This window comes from Haemaphysalis longicornis, unplaced genomic scaffold (assembly GCF_048455015.1).
Source record: "Haemaphysalis longicornis isolate Haplotype H1 unplaced genomic scaffold, Haemaphysalis longicornis Haplotype H1 scaffold_1, whole genome shotgun sequence".
In the NCBI taxonomy this organism is placed as follows: domain Eukaryota; kingdom Metazoa; phylum Arthropoda; class Arachnida; order Ixodida; family Ixodidae; genus Haemaphysalis; species Haemaphysalis longicornis.
In genome coordinates, this window is record NW_027526203.1 from 345,238,843 (window position 1) to 345,259,048 (window position 20,206).

The following is a 20,206-nucleotide window of genomic DNA, read 5'->3' on the forward strand; positions in this document are numbered from 1 at the left end:
AAGTTTGCAGTATTTCAGATCAAACGGGCGTTCCCGGTAAGTAAAAAAATTTGTGAATACAACATTTGAAATTGTGAGAGATATTCAACAAGTTATAATGAGCTTTAATTTCGCTTCGTAACGCAATCTACGCTTAAACACAAAAAATGCCGCAACTGGAATAATTACAACATTATATATTGTTGCACATACTGCTACAACTACATAATTTATGAAGTATTACGCCCCTTGGACCTCCCTCAGGAGCTAAAAAAAAAGTTTGTCGATTTTTGTCCCCCAGCATCGAATCTGTACATTCCAAGGCACTGCCTCGGCGTTGCTTCGTCACAGAGCATCTCAAATGATGAATTCGTGCGGCCAAAAGACAAAGGCAAGCATGTGATTTGACACAAACATTTGGGCTGGCCCACGCACTACGAGTTTGAACTTTCCGATGTTGCGATGCCACCGCCGAGGTCACATCTCTGAGTCAAATAATTTTCGAGGTCTTGTCATTCGCTGAATGTTCTCCTTTTGTGCAATGCTTGGAATTCGGATGCGTTGGGAGGAGCCACATCCCCTTCGAGGGCCTTAAAGTGCACTGTTCGACCGGATAATCAGTTGTCGCCTGTCGCCGCGTGTTTAAGACTTAGTTGCACGTTAAAGACTTAAAGACTCGAAGGTGGTCTAAACTAATCTGCAACGCTCCACTACACCGTTCCTACACCGGCTACACCGGCCGAGGTGTAGTTTTCCACGTAAAAACTTTATTTGAATGAGACGATTGAAACTTGTACGAATTGACAAACTCCGGCGAGGCTTTACAACTGAACCTTGTCTCGTCTCCACGGTGTTCAACGTGTGCCGGGCCGGGTGACATACAACGTTTTGTCATAGACGGCTTAGAGGAACTTCGAAGGAGAGCCGTTCCGCATGCCTCTTTGAAGGACATTTTTTTACCCGCACACCCACTCGATATCTAGGCTACGCATCTTGCGCCTAGTCCTCCAGTTTCTGAAGGACACAAACTTGTGCGGCTCTTGGTGATTTGCTGTGAAAATAGTACTAAAAGGGTGCAGCTCGGGCAGAAAAATTGCCGTCACACCTTGCAAGGCTAGGTCCACCTGTTCACAAACACTCACTCACTCACTCACTCACTCACTCACTCACTCACTCACTCACTCACTCACTCACTCACTCACTCACTCACTCACTCACTCACTCACTCACTGAATTTTATTAAACGGCGTGTTTTAGATGAGGTGACCATCCCGAAGCGGTGTCTCAGTGGCTAGGGCATTGCGCTGCTGAGCCCAAGAATACGGGTTCGACCACGGCCGGTCAGGGCCAACAAACGGAGCTTGTAATAAGTTCAAAATACTAATGACCGCTGCACGTTATCTGGGGACCCTATCACCATTCCCTTTTTGCCTTTCTCCGCGAGGCGGGTGCCAACCTTTACCTGTAGAAGCGCGGTATTTTTTATGCCATTTGGCATAATATTGTACGTGAAAAAGTCGTAGCGAGCGCAGGGTACTGCAAAGAGTCCCTGCAGCGGAGCTCATACAATGCTTTCTTTATACTCTCCCTGTCTGGAACCAGTGCAAAAGCAATACATATCACCAGCAGAGAACGGGGTTCCATGATTTTCTACCGCAGCGCATGCCTTTTTCGTCCCTGCATTGGGTATTGTTGCGATTTTCTTTAAGCGGCTATCAAATGCGTCAATAGCTCCAGCTGAAAGGAAGGTGACCAATAGCGGATGTATTGCTCGTGTGACGTCACCCAAACACACGAAGAATGCCTCTACTTCGGAGAACGCGATGCAGAGAGAGAATGTGTTGAGTGAGTTTCCAAGTTACCTTATGGGCGTAGCGCAGTAATACTTTGTTCTGATATCCCGTGCCCACCTAATCTAAGGACTAGATGCGCCTATTGACAATGTTTTGAAAGCACTTCGGGTAGAAAAGTGGGTGAAAGTGGTGAAGGAGACTATTAAAGCTATCCTAAAGCTCTCGCCCAAAATTTTGTTTCCCCGATACTGCATACTTAAAATTCGCGAAACTTTTTGTGACCTCTGAACCTCGAAAACGCCATTTAGCTCTTAATTGCGAGGCAGGTGAGCTACTGCTCGCCTTACATGGTATCTTTTCACTCGCCAAAATGGACACATTTAGTAACCATTACAAAAACGGTGACGAGCACCAGGCCTTCTGCATGGCGCACCAAGCTGTGTAACAAGTACACCGCTTTCTACTGACGATAGAGTATCTTGCCGCTTCCAAGCCCGAAGGGAAGCAGTAAACTTAGAGAGCACTTTTCACAGGACCCGGCTGTTCAGGACACATTTAATATTCACAGCGCCACTGCACACCGCATTCAGTCTAGAGCTTGGCACACCGAAACAACCGGTAGTGTTGTGTTCCAGTGTTGGGCCGGTAGTGTCGCGCTGTAGTGGAGTGCTCCAGATTCAATTAAACCACCTGCAGCTCTTGAGCGTGCACTAAATGTATCACACTCCAAATGACAGTGGCTCTATGAAGGATCGATTCACTGCTGTACCAATCAAGTTGGCCATACTGTGTTTATTTTGTCATGTTAACGAATGCAAATCTTTTGTTCAAAGGATACAATTTCCCCATTTGTAAGCGATTGGTTTCACCTCTTGTTGCAGCCACGATATCTCAAAGAGGCAATTGATGCCGGTATCAAATGCCTCCTTCGACGGAGACCTGGCGTGGGAGCGGATTCAGACAAATCAGAGGAAGAATAGCAGTCGTGGTTCAATTTACACGCCGTACAATATTTTTGTACTATGGGCGCATTTGACGGTGCACTTGATTAAATTTGTTTCGTCCAGAATTATTGCACTTCTAACTTTTTACTAATTTTTCTTTTCATCAGAAGCCATGCGCTCGTATACAACCGTATCCTCCTCTCTCCCCCCCCCCCCCCCCCCCCACCGCCTCCACAACTGAAAATTTACCCGCCAGAAATTTCGCTGTGTAAAACGGTAGTCGCAAAACGAGTCATTACCCCGTGGCGCTACGTACGCGTGTAAAAGCAATACAACTTCATCCCGACGAGTTCGCACCCATATGGCTGCCACGTACTCTGTGCCGAAAGACGACAGATGCGAACCGAAAGGACAAAACATGAACGTCAGCTGTTCCTTGTCAGAGTTAATCTGCAACATAAGTAAACACTTTCTGACCACAGCCACGACGAGTATACCAAGTCCCGGGGTCAGCAGGGCCGATCACTACTCTTTTTAAAAGCCAAGCTTTCTCTGCCTCACTGGTGGCATACGCCGCGTCGAAAACGCACTGCAGAAAAGCCAACTTTCTCTGACGATGACAATGATCGTGGGTGAAGTGAAAGGAAAAAATGCTTCACGCCGTTTCGGCACAGTTGAAGCAGCTTGGATTTGGAGAAGCGTCCATGCAAAACTAGACAGAAAAATCACACACCTCTCCTTCTAACGGCGGCGATATTTTAACGCGAAGCTTTGTTCGTGCGTAAGAGAATACACCAAATTTTTATCAGTTCTATTCCTGCAATGAACGGTGAAACCTTTGTCACAAATAAAGATGAAAGAGCAAACAAGTTTAATTCCTACTTTCACGGAGTTTTTTTAAGGCCGCGAAATTCGAGTCTCATAATGGTATCAGGTCATAGAGTTTGTTTTTAAGGCCGCGAAATTCGAGTATCATTATGGTATCAGGTCATTTCAACTTAATAAATATGTCCTTGGAAGGGATGATAAAACTATTATCGCGATCAGACGGGAAAAATAGACTGGCCCTGATGGCATCCAGGCTGTTTTTCTAAAAGGGTATCAGGAAATTTTGCTGCATTCTTCGTAATAATATTTGATGTTTCGATTAAAACTAGCGCAGTACCCGACGATTGGCTAATAGCCCATGTGATTCCGGCATTCAGGAAAGGAAGCAGGTTATTAGTTAGCGATTATCGGCCGATCCCCTTTACTTGTATTTGTTATGCAACAAAATAATGCAATTCACAGCACGCAACAGGGCTTCCGACAAGCATTCCCTACTATTACGCAATTATTAGCAACCGTTAACGAGTTCTCCAAAGTCCTGGACAATGTTGGGCAGGTTAATGTAAATTTAGGACTTTTCTAAGGCATTTGACAAGGTGACTCATATAAAACTATTTAACAAAATGAAGACTATTGGCATACCTGCGGAAACAATTTACTAGGTCATACCACATATTTAACCAGTAGAAAACAGTACGTCGATATAAAAGGTTCCCGCCCTGGTTATTTAGGGTGTTTTCTGGAGTGCCTCAATGGTCAATTCTAGGTTCCCGCCCTGGTTATTTAGGGTGTTTTCTGGAGTGCCTCAATGGTCAATTCTGGCCGGTGTCCGCCCCTAGGCGAGACAATTTACGCCTGTTGGTGGACCTTCCTTTCTTGTTTTTGTGCAATAAATACATACATACATTCTGGGGCCGGTATTATTTAATATCTATATTAACGACATAGTTCAAACTATCAACCTGGCGTGTTTTTTTTTTAAGTTATTTGTCGACGACAGCATAATTTAATACCATAAATTCGGTCTGTGACTATCTTTACTTGTTTGAGAAGTTCCTAAACTATATAAACGAATGGTGTAAAGAAGTGGGAAATAATAATTACCTTCGATAAGACTGCATATTTATGCCTTAGTAACAAAATCCGAAAATTCTAATCTATAATGTGTGTGGTTACACTATTAGGCAAGTAGATGAATACAAGTTCGTGGGTGTAGTAATCACATGGAAACTTAGCTACACAGCGCATATTGATGGCATATGTTCTGCTGCCCGGAAAAATTGGGCTTTCTAAAAAGCAAGTTGGGTTGTCCTCCTAGTTCACTGAAACTTAGAGCGTATAAAGCTTTAGTAAGTCCTTCTCTTAAATACGCCAGCACTGTGTGGGACCCGCATACAGTTGCTAATACGCAAAAAAAATGGAAAAATACACGGATTAGCTGTCCGATTCATATATAAAGGACATAGACGTCGCGATTCGCCTTAGGCCATGCTGAAAGATGTGAATCTCGAACTTCTGGCTGACCTAAGGAACACTGCACGAATTAATTATTTCCGCCTCTTGAACTTTTCCATATTAGGTTTGCATGCTCAACATTAGATAACAAAGGACACAATCAGCACTTTACATCACAAACGTAGTCAAAACATTACGCCTATATTTGACCGCCCTAACATTTACAAGTATTCTCTTGTCCAAAAACAGTTTCTTATTGAATGCTCTGCCTCATTATTCGCCTATGCTTGACATGCCGAGGTTAACCAATTTGCATTACTTGTTCTTGTCGCTTGTTCTGCGTTATTGGTCTGTATTTTTGTCGCTTGTTTCTTGCAATGAATGTACTGTGAAATATGAATATATTTTGTACCGCAATGTATGTAAAAGAGATTTTTGTGCTGTATTGCCCCTTCCTGCATGGACCATACTTGGTCTGCAGTATGTGATAAATAAAATATTAAATAAAGTAATCAAGTGAAAAAAGGTCGAAGTCAAATCCGCTGCGATCAAAAGTTCCAACTTCGCGCGGGTCAAAGTCGAAGCTCAACGATTCAAAGCCCAAACCGACTGCGAGTAGAAGTCCAAACTCAGACGACAACAAAGAAATCACTCACGAGAAAGCTTCGCTTTCCACCGTCGTCGACATTTGACGGAGGGGTGCAGGATTTTTTAAACATAAACACGGAATGTATGCAGTGTAGGTCACTATTACACCACTACAACTGTTTACAATAAATGGCACTCTCTCATGCAAGAGGGCAACTGACGGCTCCCACAAGGGCTGGAGGATTAAAAAATGCCTCGGCGTCCGGCAAGCCACCGAACGCGCTTCCTTCGAGGGGACTGACCCGAGGTGACCGTGCTCTCCTTCTGCGTCTGCGAATCGGCTGTCACCGCTGCGCGGAAAGAAGTCACAGGCTTGGCATCGTTAGTGCACCCGCCTTCCCACACTGCCCTGCAATAGAGACACTCGCGCATGCACTATGCGAGTGTCCACAACATTCGAATGCTCGATCAGTATGCAAAACTGGGACTGCCTTCATGCACCTCATCAAACCTGTTGTTCCCGGATTGTCACAAATCAAATCGCGAAAAAGCGTTCCGAGCCCTGCTGGACTTTTTAAAGGACACGGGACTTTCGGACCGGCTATGATGCCGCCAGTGCTGTCCATGCTGCGCGGCTTGGGAACCGTCATCTTATTCTCCCTTTCTATCTTTTTTGCTGTCCACCCTCTGTTCTGTCCATCCTCCTCCTAGACTCAGTCTTGATTGAGGTGACCTCAGCCCGAGAGGCAGTTATCGGCTGAGTCGACTTTCGTTTCTCTTCCAATAAAGCAACTCTCTCTCTCGCGCGCGCGCACGCGCTGAACCCTGTGTATGTGAATCCTTCTCGTCGAGTAAATTCGCGGGTACTGCCATTTTGACAGCGAGGCGACATACTTGGCGCCGGCAGTTACGCTTCTCCTAGGGGTCTGAACTGGTCGCCTTGGGAGGCTGGCCCATTGCTGATGGCAGGGCAAAAACGATGCCACGCTCTCCAGCTCATGGGCACGCCCATTTCCAAGATGGTCTGAGTGACCTGGTATCTACCGCACAAGAATAGGGGGTGGAATTAAATGGGGGGGGGGGGGGGGACATCTCCTAAAAACTTGTCAAAAATGCATCATTGGTTCCTGCCTAAAATCGGCAGACAGCAAGTCATGCACGCATCAAACGTTCAGCGACTGCTTGATTAGGGTAGCCCGGCTCAGACGTTCGGGTTTCCTGGAACAGCGTATTGTTTCAAGCACAGAAAAAATCATTCGTAATTTTAACAAAGGAAAAGAAAGCTGTACCTAGTACAGAATGCAAAAAAAAAAAAGCTCAGTGCCCTTTCAGTCTATGAAGAAGGATGACCAGCGAAGCTGGGGCAGGCCACGGAGTGCACGAAACAAAACACGGTTGTTTGTAACTTGCGATTGAGCATCTAATTAGCTGAATGAAAGAATGAAACTTGGAAGGACTAGAGTTTTATTCTAGCGGACGAACATGGGGCTGTCCGTGTCCATCCCGCGTCATAGGCATCTTACGGGGTCTATAACACACCATCCTAAACCACTCCACCACGGAGGTGGTGGAGTCAGGTCGCATCGGGCAGTGATACGTCCGCGTTGAATCTCTCACCAGCACAACGGGCATGTCATCGGTGGGCGCGTGAAACTGATCGGCAGCCGTCTTGCCTAGACACCCCACTCACCTCTCCCGATCTCCTAACCCACTATCCCCTCAGCCGCCGCAAATATACATATACCCCTCACCCTCGCCTCACTCGGCACGAAGCCACTGCGCTCCGAAGGCTGCAAACGAACCCATCCCCCCCCCCCCCCCCCCCCCCGCGTACCCTCCTCAACAAAATATCTGCGCTACCCAATCCTACATGACTTACCACCCCTGCCAGCAACCAACGAGCAGTGGGTGGACCGGCTGACCAGCTCGGTCCTTACGGCGCCACCAGAAATCGTCGCTAGAGCCCCGGCGACCAGCCAGGACCAAAGCATCGCGGGCTAAGGACGCCCCCCACAGCGCTGGTGCCCCTGCCATTTCGCACCAAATGCTCGTTTTGAAAAATGTGTACTTCTCTACATTCCGGCCACGGAAGACGTTTGTTTTTTTTTACCGGAAAAATCGCGAAATTCTAGAAAGCCTTTAAATTTCCCGCTACAGTGACGTAATGTGGGCCCGTGTGACGTAATATGAGCCAGCACTAGAAACAGTTGTCAGTGCGTTCACTGAGCTTAAACATTCAAGTGATACGGTAAAGTGGAACTCTCTGAGGCCCGCTCCAATCGTCAAGTCATGTTTCTTGGAGGTGGCTTAGGTCGGCTGCCGCCAGTAGAACAAACACGATTATTGGACGCTGTATAGAAATCGCCGAAAACTAGCTGGGGTGTCGCCACTGAGTCATTTCAGGTAAGATCGAACAAAGGGTGCCTGGTCGACCTCGTCAATTTGCTTGATTTTTTTTTTATATCCTTCCCCGATTATTCTAACGTCCAGGTTCACCAATATTCTCCCCGGGAAAAATTTCGCCATACTATAAAAAATTCGGAACGCGACAAGCTGGTCCCTAGCCTCTACCTATACCCGTGTGCCTCAGCCAACTTTAGCGACGTCTATCTACGAAAATAAATTCGTATATTTTATGCTCAATTTTCGCCTGGTTTACGTTTCTGTAAAAAAGTTTTGTTGTTGACAAGAATATACGTTTTTCGCAATGAAATGTCAAAATCACCTGAGAGCCCGATTCTTTTTCAAACTTTGAGGCTAAATATTACAAAAAGTACTTCAGTTACAATCTTCAAATATTACTCACGTGTGCTCCTGACTTTTGTAAACAAACACACCGAGTATCGTAATTTCATAAAATATGGTTAAGATGCGACGGGCACGCAAGTTGGAAGAAAAAACTGAAAAACAAGAAGTTCAGACGCTAATATAAAAAAAAAACACACCTTGAATTTTTCTTATATTCTCTCTAGATGTAGACCTTTACATGTACTTGCATTATCATTAAAACACGTTGCATCATTTTGTTCCTGGACCGCGTACAACGCGAGAGAATCCCTATCCTCCGGGCTCTACACGACGTACTGTAGTGATAGTGACTACCCTCAGATTTCTATAAATTATATATGTTTTGCATAAAAGGCAAATAATCCGTCCAGAGATCCAATAACTCAGAATAGAACATAAAAAATAGCATCTTTAATGTCTATGTTGGCACCATAACAACCAATCTGCACCGAATTTAAAGTGTATAGTTTGGAGGGAAAACGACAAAAAGCCCCAGATTAAAACAAAGCGCTCTATCGTTTTTTGTGAAACTCTCCCGAGATGTTTAGCGCTAAATTTACTTCAGTTATAAATAGAAACACCTTGTATCATATCTATACTGGAGTGTGTACAGCGCGAGGATGTCGCGCCGTGCTCCGCGCGGGGTGCTCAGACGGGAAACAGTGATATAGCTAAGTCCTTAGGATTTGCATATATCTGATTCTCTTGTACAAAAGGCAAAATATCACAGCTGTAGTGAAATTACACAGAATACAGTAGAAAAATGGGAGTTTCAAAGTTAACGTTTGGCGGCATAAACAATCATTATTCTTTTCATATTGTATACCGCTGTGCCACACAGCACTAGCTGTCTAGCTAAAGTTGCTAAACGTATTCAGAAAATTTCCTGAAACTACAGGAGGCACACACTGGTCTTTCTGCTTCTGGATCACATGTAATTGCTGCGGATAACTTAAATTTTGCGCCACATGTGTCAGGACTGAATGTCGGGGAACGCATGCACTGGTCATCACTATTCCTTTTTTTTTCTGCCACGGTAGTTGGAAACTTCATTTCGCTTCACGTATGGGGCTGTGCGCACTTGAATTTCTCAGACAAAATTTGCTGTTTCCGGCCGTATGAATTCCAATTCTTGACATTCTCCTCAGGTTGTAAAATGTAGCCGGGAGTTTAGAGATTCGTACAACTACCGTATTTTCGCCCGTATAACCCACCCCTGCATATATTCCGCACCCCCACTTTCAGCCCGCAGGAAAAGAAAAAAAAATTGTCGCGTATTGCCCGCACATTTGATACAGAAAAGGCTGCACCAAAGCTACTGCTCAAGCAACACATCACATAAAATGCAGACAGAAAAAGCGTATATTCAGCAAGAATACACAGACTGCAAGGCGAAAGTCACAATTCACTCAGTGTCACTGCTCTCGCTAGAGCTATCACTTGGACCACAGTCCTCACTGCTGTACACAAGGTCATCTTCGGCTCCATCCATGTTGTATGTGGTTCAGCATTTTTTTTTAACTTTTTGCACGATCTCACCTGGAATCGCCCTCCATCCCTCCATGCCTTGTCCTTGTATGTTTTGCGCAATCGCTGCCATGGAAGGCTTAGTCAGTGTTACTGAGTAGGAGCTCCACGGCACAACGCGCATGTAGTAGTAGTATAGTAGTAGTAGTAGCAGAAGCAGCATCAGCAGCAGTAGTAGTAGTAGTAGTAGTAGTAGTAGTAGTAGTAGTAGTAGTAGTAGTAGTAGTAGTAGTAGTAGTAGTAGTAGTAGTGCCACTTTATTTAACATTGGGTTCAGGGTAGGGGCCTGTGATGGCATCTCACGAGACCGCGTGCGTGCGAGTAAGAAACAGAGGGGTGGCGCTACGTAGAGGCAAGCACACGGTATTTCCCGGATAACTGAAAAGCAAAAATGTGTTCAACTTATCGTATTGAGAGATGTTTGATTTTATAGTGTGAATACAGCGCGTTTAGGATTGTGGTGTGCACGGATCCAGGGTGTTAGCGATATACATTGGCTCGGTACGGCAAAATAGAATATCAAAAGGAAGAGTTCCAGCGCTTTAAGAAACTTAGAGGAAGCTCTAAAAACTAAACCCGAAGAACATCGTTTTCTTTTGTTGATAACTACGTGCATTTCCAGAGTGGGTTCTAGCGGTGTCGCCTTTGTAGGAAACGGGCGCTGTATTTTCGCTATTTTCAATATGATTCAAGGTGTTTCTATTTCTAACCAAAGTAAATTTAGCGCTCAACATCTTGGGAGAGCTTCACAGAAAATTGAAAGAGTGCTTTTTCTAATCTAGGGCTGAACCAAAGAGTTTTGTCGTTTTCCCCCCAAACTATACACTCTAAATTCGGGGCAGATTTGGTTGTTATGGTGCCAACGTAGGCATTAAAAATGCTATCTTTTTCTGTTCCATTTTCAGTTATTGTATCTGTAGAGGAATCATTCGCCTTTTATACCGAACACTAATAATTTATAGAAGTCTGAGGGAAGTCGCTATCCCTACGGTACGTCATGGCGGATATCTCGCGTTGTACGCGCTCCAGGAACAAAATGATCCAGCACGTTTTAATAATAATGCAATTACATATAAAGGCCTACATCTGGATCAAAGACGTGTTTTTTTTTCATATATATAAGCGTCTGAACTTTGTGTTTTCCAGTTTTTTCTTCAAACTTGCGTGCCCGTCGCATCTTAACCGTATTTCGTACAATTATATTATTCGGTGCGTTTGTTTACAAATGTCAGGAGCACGCGTGAGTAATATTTGAATATTGTAACTGAAGCACTTCTTGTAATGTTTAGGCTCAAAGTTCGAAAACAAAAAATGGGCTCGGAGTTAATTTGACATTTTATTGCAAAAAAAATTGTATTCTTGACAGCAACAAAAAATTTTTAAACCAGAAATTTAAACCAGGCGTAAATTGAGCATAAACTTTACGAATTGCCTCTCATAAGTATATTCGTAGATAGACGTCGCTAAAGTTGGCCGGGACGCACGGGCATGTAGCGGCGGGGGTCCACCTTGTCTCGTTCCAAACTTTTTTAGTTAGACAAAAAAAATTTCCCGAGGAAAATATTGCTCAACCTAAACATTAGGATAATCAGGGAATGATATAAAAATACCAGCAAATTGGAGTAGTCGACTAGCCACCCAATGTTTGATCTTGTCTGAAATCACCCCACTGCTTCATGAGCCTTCTTTATTATCTAAATTATTTGTGTGAAGTTTTGAATAAAATTTGTAGCATTGTTATCAGGACAAAGCAGCCTTTTAATAAGCTAAACTTGTTTTTGTCTTCATGGCCCCTTTAATAATGTCTGCTAACTTGCTTTCAAGGCGTTATGGCTTCCCATGGCGTACTTTACTGCTACATGGCGGGAGTGCCTTGTTGGTTCCGCGAAGCTACCATATACCAATTCGTAGCATCTGAGTATGAAGTGGCGAATGGTCTTCTGAATCTTCAGATACTCCCTCAAGAAAATTGACCAATGACGATGGAAGCTTTCGTCAGGGCCAGGAACGGGAATCGAACTCAGACGCGTGGTGACAGGCAAGTGAGTGAAGCACTACTGTGCACCTACCCCACACGGGATGCAGCTTTCGAGGGGCACTTAAATCCGCCTACGTGCTTTGAATGCGAAAGAATTATGGCTTCCGCTGGCCGTACTTTACTGCTACATAGCGCGCATATGTCATGCTGGATCCATGAAGCTACCATAACACGTATTCTTAGCTTCTAATGACGGAGTTCCGAATGGTCCTCGGAGCTTTCGCATATATCCTCTCAAGGGGAAGCTCATGGTGGACTCACCGATTCCCATTTGGCTGTCGGCATATATCCTCCAAACTTCCAATGCTTTCGAATTCAAAAAAAAAAAGCGCACGTAAGTGCCCCAGTAATTTTTATTTTTCTACTATTCCTTTGTCCATCCTCCCTTATCCCCAGGATAATATTATCTAGGGCGGAGTATAAAGCAAACCGAGAGTCGACTGGTCAATCCGTTTCCCTTCAGCCATTTTACCTCCCTTTGTAAATTTTCGACGCAACGTTGTCATCGCGAAGCAATGACCATTTGTGAGAGAAAGCGACACCTCGACTGCGATATGGCGCGCAGCCACTTCCATAAAGTGGTCGCGGTAATCGCATCAGTTTGAACTATCTCAGAGGCTTTCAAGGCGAATCGGAAAAAATGAAACGCAAGTCGCTTAGCCAGATAGTTTGGTACCTCTGGACTTTTCGATATCTCTATGGTTTGAAACGAATGTATAGTAAGACAGGTATCGAAAACAGACTGCATTGTTCTAACTGCGATATGACAGTAGAAAAATAGCAGATCGATCACCACCGGTATAAAGAGATGCACAAAGAGACATTGTTTATATCTAAGCACATGTGCGTTGACCCTGAGAGAATCACCGTTGCCGGTTTTTGTTACGTTTCTTTACATTTTTACCAACAAAACTTTCACTAAAAACGAATCTATTTCCCCGGATCGATTTCCATTTCCTCCTATAGTGGTAGCTCTTCGTGGGTTCTGGTAATTGGGAATCCGACCGTGTGGTTTGAAGCGAAAGAGATGTCATGTCTGAATACGCTAAAAGCATTCCGAAGTAGTTTTAGCTGCGCACGGCCACCTATAGCATCGCGGTCGCCCGTGGTAAGCTCTTCGCCCCTCCCCCCTCCTTCCCCCTACAACATAGAGTCTTTCAAAGGTTTTTGTCTTGCAATTTCAATTTCCGCTGAACCCGATCCAGTGTACAGCGCTGATACTAACCGCGTGAAATTATACCGCAGAACTCCGAATGTCAGACAGCGTCGAACCTCCGAAATGAGAGTGAAGAATGAATATTGTAAATGCGGGTGAACTCGCTAACTGTTGTTGTTGCCATTCTTGGCGTTTGCGACACTTAATAATTTACCTAGCGAAGCTTCCGGCAAGTACCTTGGGATACTTGCAAGCGCCAGAGACCTCAGTTGCGAACTCGACATGTCAGCCCTCCCCATCCTTAGGGCACGGCCCAGAGGACGCACTTTTCCACCCACCCCCGACCCGCAAGTATTATCTCAGGCCAGTCAATACCTACAGTGCCAACTCTCCGCATCCTTGGACTCCCCTTACATCGTGAAGGAGTCGGAGAATCACCCTTACCGCTAATACAGACATCCATCATGCAGCTAACTCACCTCATACGCAGAATACGCCGTCGGAATCATGGCCTTACAGAATCGGAAACCTGTCGATTAATATTAAGCTCTCCTACTTAGCAGAATAATTCATACCGCACACCGTATCGTACCTTAACTTTCAGCAGCACGAAACCACCAATTTTGGCGCCTTAATCTGAAAGGCATACAAGGCGGCGTTCAGTCTACCAACCTATAAATTAGAAATTGCTAGAACGGGTTCTACTCAACACTCTTGCTGAACATTTCGGGTCACAATGCTCCTCTCAACTGCACAGTATACCGCTCACCCCAGTACGTCGGACAGTGCTCCAAGCGTTGGGGTGCACCTCCCCCCCACCCCATCTTGAGGAACAGCCTCAACGCTTCCCGCCCACCATTAGGGAAAGACGGCGAATGACTCCCATTCCACAGCATATGCACGCCATCTACAACCAGAGGCCGGAGGCAGGACCGACTCCGCCACATCAATAAGAAATATTGTCACGGGAAGAAGAAGAAGAAGAAGAAGAAGAAGAAGAAGAAGAAGAAGAAGAAGAAGAAGAAGAAGAATAGCGCTGTTAACCATCCTCCATAGAAGAAGAGTAGAGCCAGCTGCGCGGTCTCTCTCATGGCCGACGTCGTGTAAAGCGTGTGAATACATCGATCGCATCTCGCATGGTTCATTTCTTGTGCCCTGCTTCCACGTAACATGTTTTGATGTTTTGGTGGAGGTTGTGAAGTTCCTACCCATCCTGGCCCCAACTTAGCGAAAAGCTCCTTAAAGAAGTACTGACACGAAATTTCAAAGCTGGGATAACTATGTAAAATGCTTCTTTGTATATGGGGATATTTCCCAGCAAGTTTCAGCAGTAACCATTTAGTAAAACATATTCTACATCCATTTTCATCTTTGCGCGCACGAGAAAGCTCAGAATCGATACACTTCCGCAACCGGCATCAGCATGACGCCATGTGCTCCTCCTGGCCACAAATGTCGACGTGAGTGATCCCGTGACATGGCCAACACGCTGGCTGCGGTCGGCGCGCGCTGTTCCGCCGTGTGCACACGTCACGGTTCTGGGAGTGGCGTCATGCTGCCTGTCGCGGGGAAATAGTGGAAACCACGGCCGGTCTATGCGCGCGTGCGTCCACACTGGCAGTGTTGAGACGAGAACTGTGACGTCACGAACGCCCTCCTGTCGTGGCGGCCCCATCGTTGTTCGTCTAGTCGAAACCTAAACTGAAATGAGTAAACGAGGCTGTAAATAATTATTTACGCTACTATTGACCGTCTAATGTGCCATTGTATGATTAGTGGGCTGGTAGGCACCCATAGCAGCGAAAGAAACTTAACACGAAAATTTCGTGTCAGTACCCATTTAAGCGCTATTTTGGGCCGTATACAATACTGCGCCGTAGTGACACTATAACTACGAGATAGTACGAGACACAGTTTGTTCGCCATCCCGTCGAACTTTATGTCCGGACGTGGTGCATGCTGAGCGCCTCAAACCCTATTCTGAACGCTAAGATTCCAGCCGTCACTTCTAGAGCAACGCTTTGCACTCTTCCTATCCAGCCACATCGACACGATGCGCTATTGAAGAGGGGCGCAACGCCGCAAGCATTTGTATTCACTTACACGGCGAGCGGTAAACCCCCGTTATCAACTGTTCTTTGCTCAGCTCTCTTCATCATCATCAGTCAACCATTGGCACCCATCACCCGCTGAAGGCGAAGACGAAGAAGAAGACACGTGACCAGAAACTGACGATCCAGACAACCACGCTGTCGGCCACGCTGGAACATTCGATCGTACGAGCGCTCTGTGGGGTTTGGCCGAGTTTTTGAGTGGTTTTGTGCTTGTTTGAGGTTAAGAGGCTTTGATTTTCAGCCTTGAAGTGTTTTTGTTTTCTTGTGAGTTAGTGTATTGGTGAGGGAGATGTCTTTCAACTCCCCCGGTCAGGGTTCCTCGCCCTGGTCGGCATTCCTCCCCATGCAGGACCTGTCTGTGGAGGCATTTCTCAACGGAGGAGTGCGGAACATCCCCGTGGCCCTGGTTCCAACAAACGGGGGCGAAATTCGCCGCAATAATCCGAAGGCCATTCAGGTGGACCTGCAAGGGGTGACTCCGCATTTCAGGAAGATCTCGGAGGTGAGACCGTTCGGCAGGGGTGGCATACTCGTCCGGTCGTCTGACGAGGCCTGCGTCATGGATATTCTAGCCTGTACTCAGTTCTCCTCAGTGCCGGTGAGAGCGTTTATTCCTCCTCACCTTGCATGCTCGAAAGGTATCGTGAGGGGAGTTAGCAAGGACTTGAGTCCACCGGAGGTGCTGAATAGTTTCGCAGCGGCGGGTGCCATTTCGGTCTTTCGGTGCAGCAGAACAGTCAACGACAGAAAGATTCCAACGGAATCCGTCATCGTGACTTTTGCGGGAATCACCTGCCCCTCGGAGATTAAGGCATGGCCTTTGCTGTTCCGGGTGGAACCCCTTCAGCCACGGCCATTCCAATGCCACAAATGCTGGAGATACGGCCATAGCATCAAAGGCTGCAAATCGAACTCCCGGTGTGTGTCGTGTGGAGGAGCTCATGCTGCCTCCGAGTGCCAAGCAGCTGAACCCCGATGTTGCCTTTGCCAGGGATCGCACCCGGCTGATTACTCCAACTGTCCGACTCGTGCTCAGGAAACCAGTGTGTTGGAAATCATAGAGAAGAGAAGGTGCTCACGTGGGGAAGCTGTAGCGGCGGTCAAAGAAAGGGCGCGTGGTTATGCTACTGTGGCCTCCCGCCAGGACTCTGTCAGCGAGCAGTCCATTTCTAGCATGATCAATGCTTCGGTAGTGAACTCCATGACTACCATTGTACAGCCGCTTATAGGGTCTCTGTCCGAGTGCATGAGTCAAATCCAAGCCATGACTCAGAAAATGGCAGACTTTTTGCAAATGTTCTCAGCGATTTCCTCCGGCTCTCAGCTTCAACCTGCAGGAATTGGCCCCATTGTAGGTGCCGTAAGTGGGAAACCACCTTCACTGAATAATGCTGACTTAGCAGAAGCAGCACCTCCCTCAGCATCGCCTCTTCTAGCCCCATTGCCACCTTCGGCATCGCTGCCGGGCGGCACTCGGGTCTCCCCGCCTACTCCTCTTGTAAACATGCCATCCACTTCTGATGATAATGCAGCATTCACTGATCTAGGACAATTTCCTGTGTCCCAAGAAATGTCGTCCGCTTGTTTTGAGGACTCGGATGAGATGGAGGTAGGCCAGTCCTCCCCACTGGCCCAAAAGCGCAGGCTCTCCCCCACTGATGGGGAGGTAAGCAAAGATTCCAAACCAAAGAATACCAAAAATCCAAAAAGTTCCGTGCAGTCTCCCAATCAGCCGCACGACATACTACAACAGGCTATATCATCGGCGCAGCTTGGCTAACAATGACAAGTATACGAGTACTCCAATGGAATTGCCGCTCTGTTTTCTCTGCTTCTCCTGATCTTAATTGGCTTGTGTCTCAATACCACCCTGACGTTATCCTACTTCAAGAAACTTGGCTTTCTCCCCAGAAATCATTTTTTATTCCAAATTTCCGCTCGTTTCGTTTGGACAGGCAAGGTAGAGGTGGAGGGTTATTGATTTTAGTATCGCAAAAATTCTGCCATAGTGCACACATGTCATTTGTTTCTCTCTCATCTGAGAGTGAAATTCTTGCAGTTGACTTTGAATTACCAGGAAATGTTTCATTCTCCCTTGTAAATGCATACTTTCCATATGGGGTGACATCGACTGGTTCACTGGATGCAGCTTTGGCGGCTTGTAAAAATCATGTCATATTAGCAGGGGATTTCAATTCTCATCATGTGGACTGGGGATATCGTACCGATGCTTGCGGGAGGCGTTTATGGGGGTGGATTAGCGACCACTCTCTCTCCTGTGAGAACTCAAAAGCGGCTACATGCCTGCGCGGCCAGAGTAAGTCGGTATTGGACTTGACTTTTGCGAAGCCGGGTCTTGTTGCTGCGTGGTCTACGGCAGACTGTGCTACATCTAGTGACCACATCCCCGTGGTTTTTGATATTCGCGCAAGGAAACACGTTACCCGTACGAAGCACTCCTTTGTGAATATGAATCGGTATGAAAATTTAATGCGTTCAGCATTAGCTTCGTTACCAACTCAAGAAATTGACGCTCGTGCCAAGGAGCTTATATCAGTAATTCAGGATTCGGCCAGTCGAGCTAAATTTACGATTTCTTCGGTTAAAGGGAAGCCAAGCAGTCCTTGGTGGAATGAGGAATGCACGAGGGATTTCCGTCGAAGACAAGCAGCGTGGAAAAAGTTACAGTATAACCAGTGTCCCGAAAATTGGAGCAATTTTAAGTATTTTCGCGCTGTGTTCAAACGTACTGTTGCACGGGCAAAAGAGATATATAACACAAGCCGCTTCTCTTTCCTCTCGAAAACTAGTAATAGGCGTGCGCTCTTCTCGTTCTTGCGGATTAGAAAAAACGGCCACAGCTCACCAAACCTTGATTCCTTCATGCACACGCCAACAGCCTTAAAAATTCTTCTTGATCAGTTGGCTGTAGGACTGCAGGCTCGTTTCACTTCCCGCTACCCGGTACTGGCCCCACCGGCCCATGGCTCCCCTGTCCTGGGCCCGGCTCCTCTTAACTTTGAAGAGGTTACGAAGGGAGAGTTATACGATGTGTTACAGCGTGTATCCGATGCAGCACCAGGCCCAGATGGTATTACTGTCCCAATGATAAAGATGGTGTTTACGGAGTCGCCTGAAGACCTCCTGCATATTGTGAACCACTCTCTGCGCGCTTCCTGGGTGCCTCTCGATTGGCGTCTGTCGAAAGTTGTTCCCTTGCCTAAAAAACCTGGGTTAGGTCTTTCATTGGATAACATTAGGCCGATAAGCTTAACGTCTAATCTTGTAAAAATTGTTGAGAGGGTTTTATTGGCCAGAATCGAAAAGTTTTTAAATAGTGCTAACATTTTGAGTCCTCGACAGGTGGGCTTCAGGCCAGGCTGCTCGATATGGTCGGCGCACATAGACCTAGAGAGCCGCCTTCATCTGGCTCGTCGTTCCAAAGAGGCCGCAGCGCTTGTGACATTGGATGTGGCCAAAGCTTATGATTGCGTGGAACATGGCATACTTTTAGAAAAGATGCATCGATTATGTTTTCCCGAATATATTACTTCGTGGGTTAGGATGTTTTTAACCGGTCGCAAATTCTTTATTGCTCAGAGCGGCGTTACCTCCTCACATTACAATCAAACGCGAGGCTTACCTCAAGGATCCGTTCTTTCTCCGGTTTTATTTAATGTCTTACTCAGCGAGGTTCCCGTTATTGCGGGCGTACAGTCGTACTTGTATGCTGACGACCTGGCGTTTTTTAGCTCTTCAAGCAATGTACATGTCTTGTTTCAGTCACTGCAGCTTTATATGTCGACCTTAGAGTCATGGCTGGATGGCCTCTACCTATCCCTAAATGTCGACAAGTGCGCACTCTTGGCATTCCCAGTGAAAGACCCAATTTCGATTGATCTGACATACAGACAGAAATCAATACCGCAGGTTACCTCTCTGAAATATCTAGGAGTGTTGTATGAGAGCACTCTGAATTGGCGTCCTCACATTGACTTCATTGCGGTGAAAGGGGGGAGAGCGGTTTCCGTGTTGAAGAGATATTGTAATAAGAAATCGGGTATGCGCAGAGACGTCCTCCTTATGCTCTATCGCATGTACGTGCGCCCTATTCTGGAATTCGGCTGTATCCTTTTTTCTAGTTATCCGTTCTACAAGCTCCGACCATTGATTACATTAGAAAGGCAAGCTTTGCGATTGTGTTTGGGATTGCCAAGGTACGTCCCCATTCGGGTATTGTACTGGGAGGCTCGAATCCTTCCTCTGATATCTCGTTTCAAGGTGTTGACAGTAGAAGCATACCTTCGTGCAATGGAATTGCCTATATCACGATCGCAAATGGTTTTTGTACACTCCCCAGCGTCCTTTTTTGCCCAATCATGGCCCATGTACAAGCGTCCACAGGTAGTGTTCGTCCAGTCCTTGCTCGCCCCTTTAAATATCAACATATTATCTGTACCTACGTTTGAATATCGCACTGCGAGTGTGGACATTGACTTCGTCAACATTTTTCCCTCCAATGCCAAATGCTTGCCGGAGAGAACGATATCTGGCCTTTTAGAAAACTACCTAGAAGAGTTCCCGACACATGTGGTTATAGCCACAGATGCTTCTGTCCGAGACAAAAAAGCTGGTGTAGGTATCTTTTCACCTGCGCTTGACTGGGCATTTCCTCTTCGTCTTCCGAATTTCACGTCAATATATTTGGCAGAATTTTTGGGAATCGCGCTCGCTCTTCGAAAGCTCAGCGAAGAGCATTCCCAGGTGATCATTGTGACGGATTCTTTTTCGGTTTGCTCCGCTTTATCTTCCCCAACCGTTTCTCCACTTCGCCGATCGCTGTCGATGCTTATACCAGTACATGTCAGGGAAATCCGGCTGGTCTGGGTCCCAGGGCACAGAGGAGTTGAACTTAACGAAACTGCTGATTACCTGGCAGGAGTAGCACTGAATGGTCCTCTCGTTGATACTGTGCCCCCGGTAGCCTATGTTGTTGG

At 46.2% G+C, this 20,206-nt stretch overlaps 1 protein-coding gene across 5 annotated transcripts in view; it reads left to right on the forward strand.

Annotated features, from left to right (window-relative positions):
• Window positions 1–20,206, forward strand: part of LOC144153317 (uncharacterized) — a 59,395-nt gene that overhangs the window by 25,362 nt on the left and 13,827 nt on the right. Inside the window, exons 4-5 of one of the 5 annotated variants that reach the window (XM_077684971.1) lie at window positions 4–36; window positions 281–397. The exons of 1 other annotated variant lie outside the window; for it this stretch is intronic. In XM_077684971.1, coding sequence (XP_077541097.1) covers window positions 4–36; window positions 281–382 — 135 coding nt within the window. In that variant the 3' untranslated portion in view covers window positions 383–397. Of the gene's footprint in view, window positions 1–3; window positions 37–280; window positions 398–2,653; window positions 2,842–20,206 lie in introns of those variants that run through there. 3 more of the 5 variants (XM_077684977.1, XM_077684984.1, XM_077684991.1) reach the window with 3 other exon arrangements.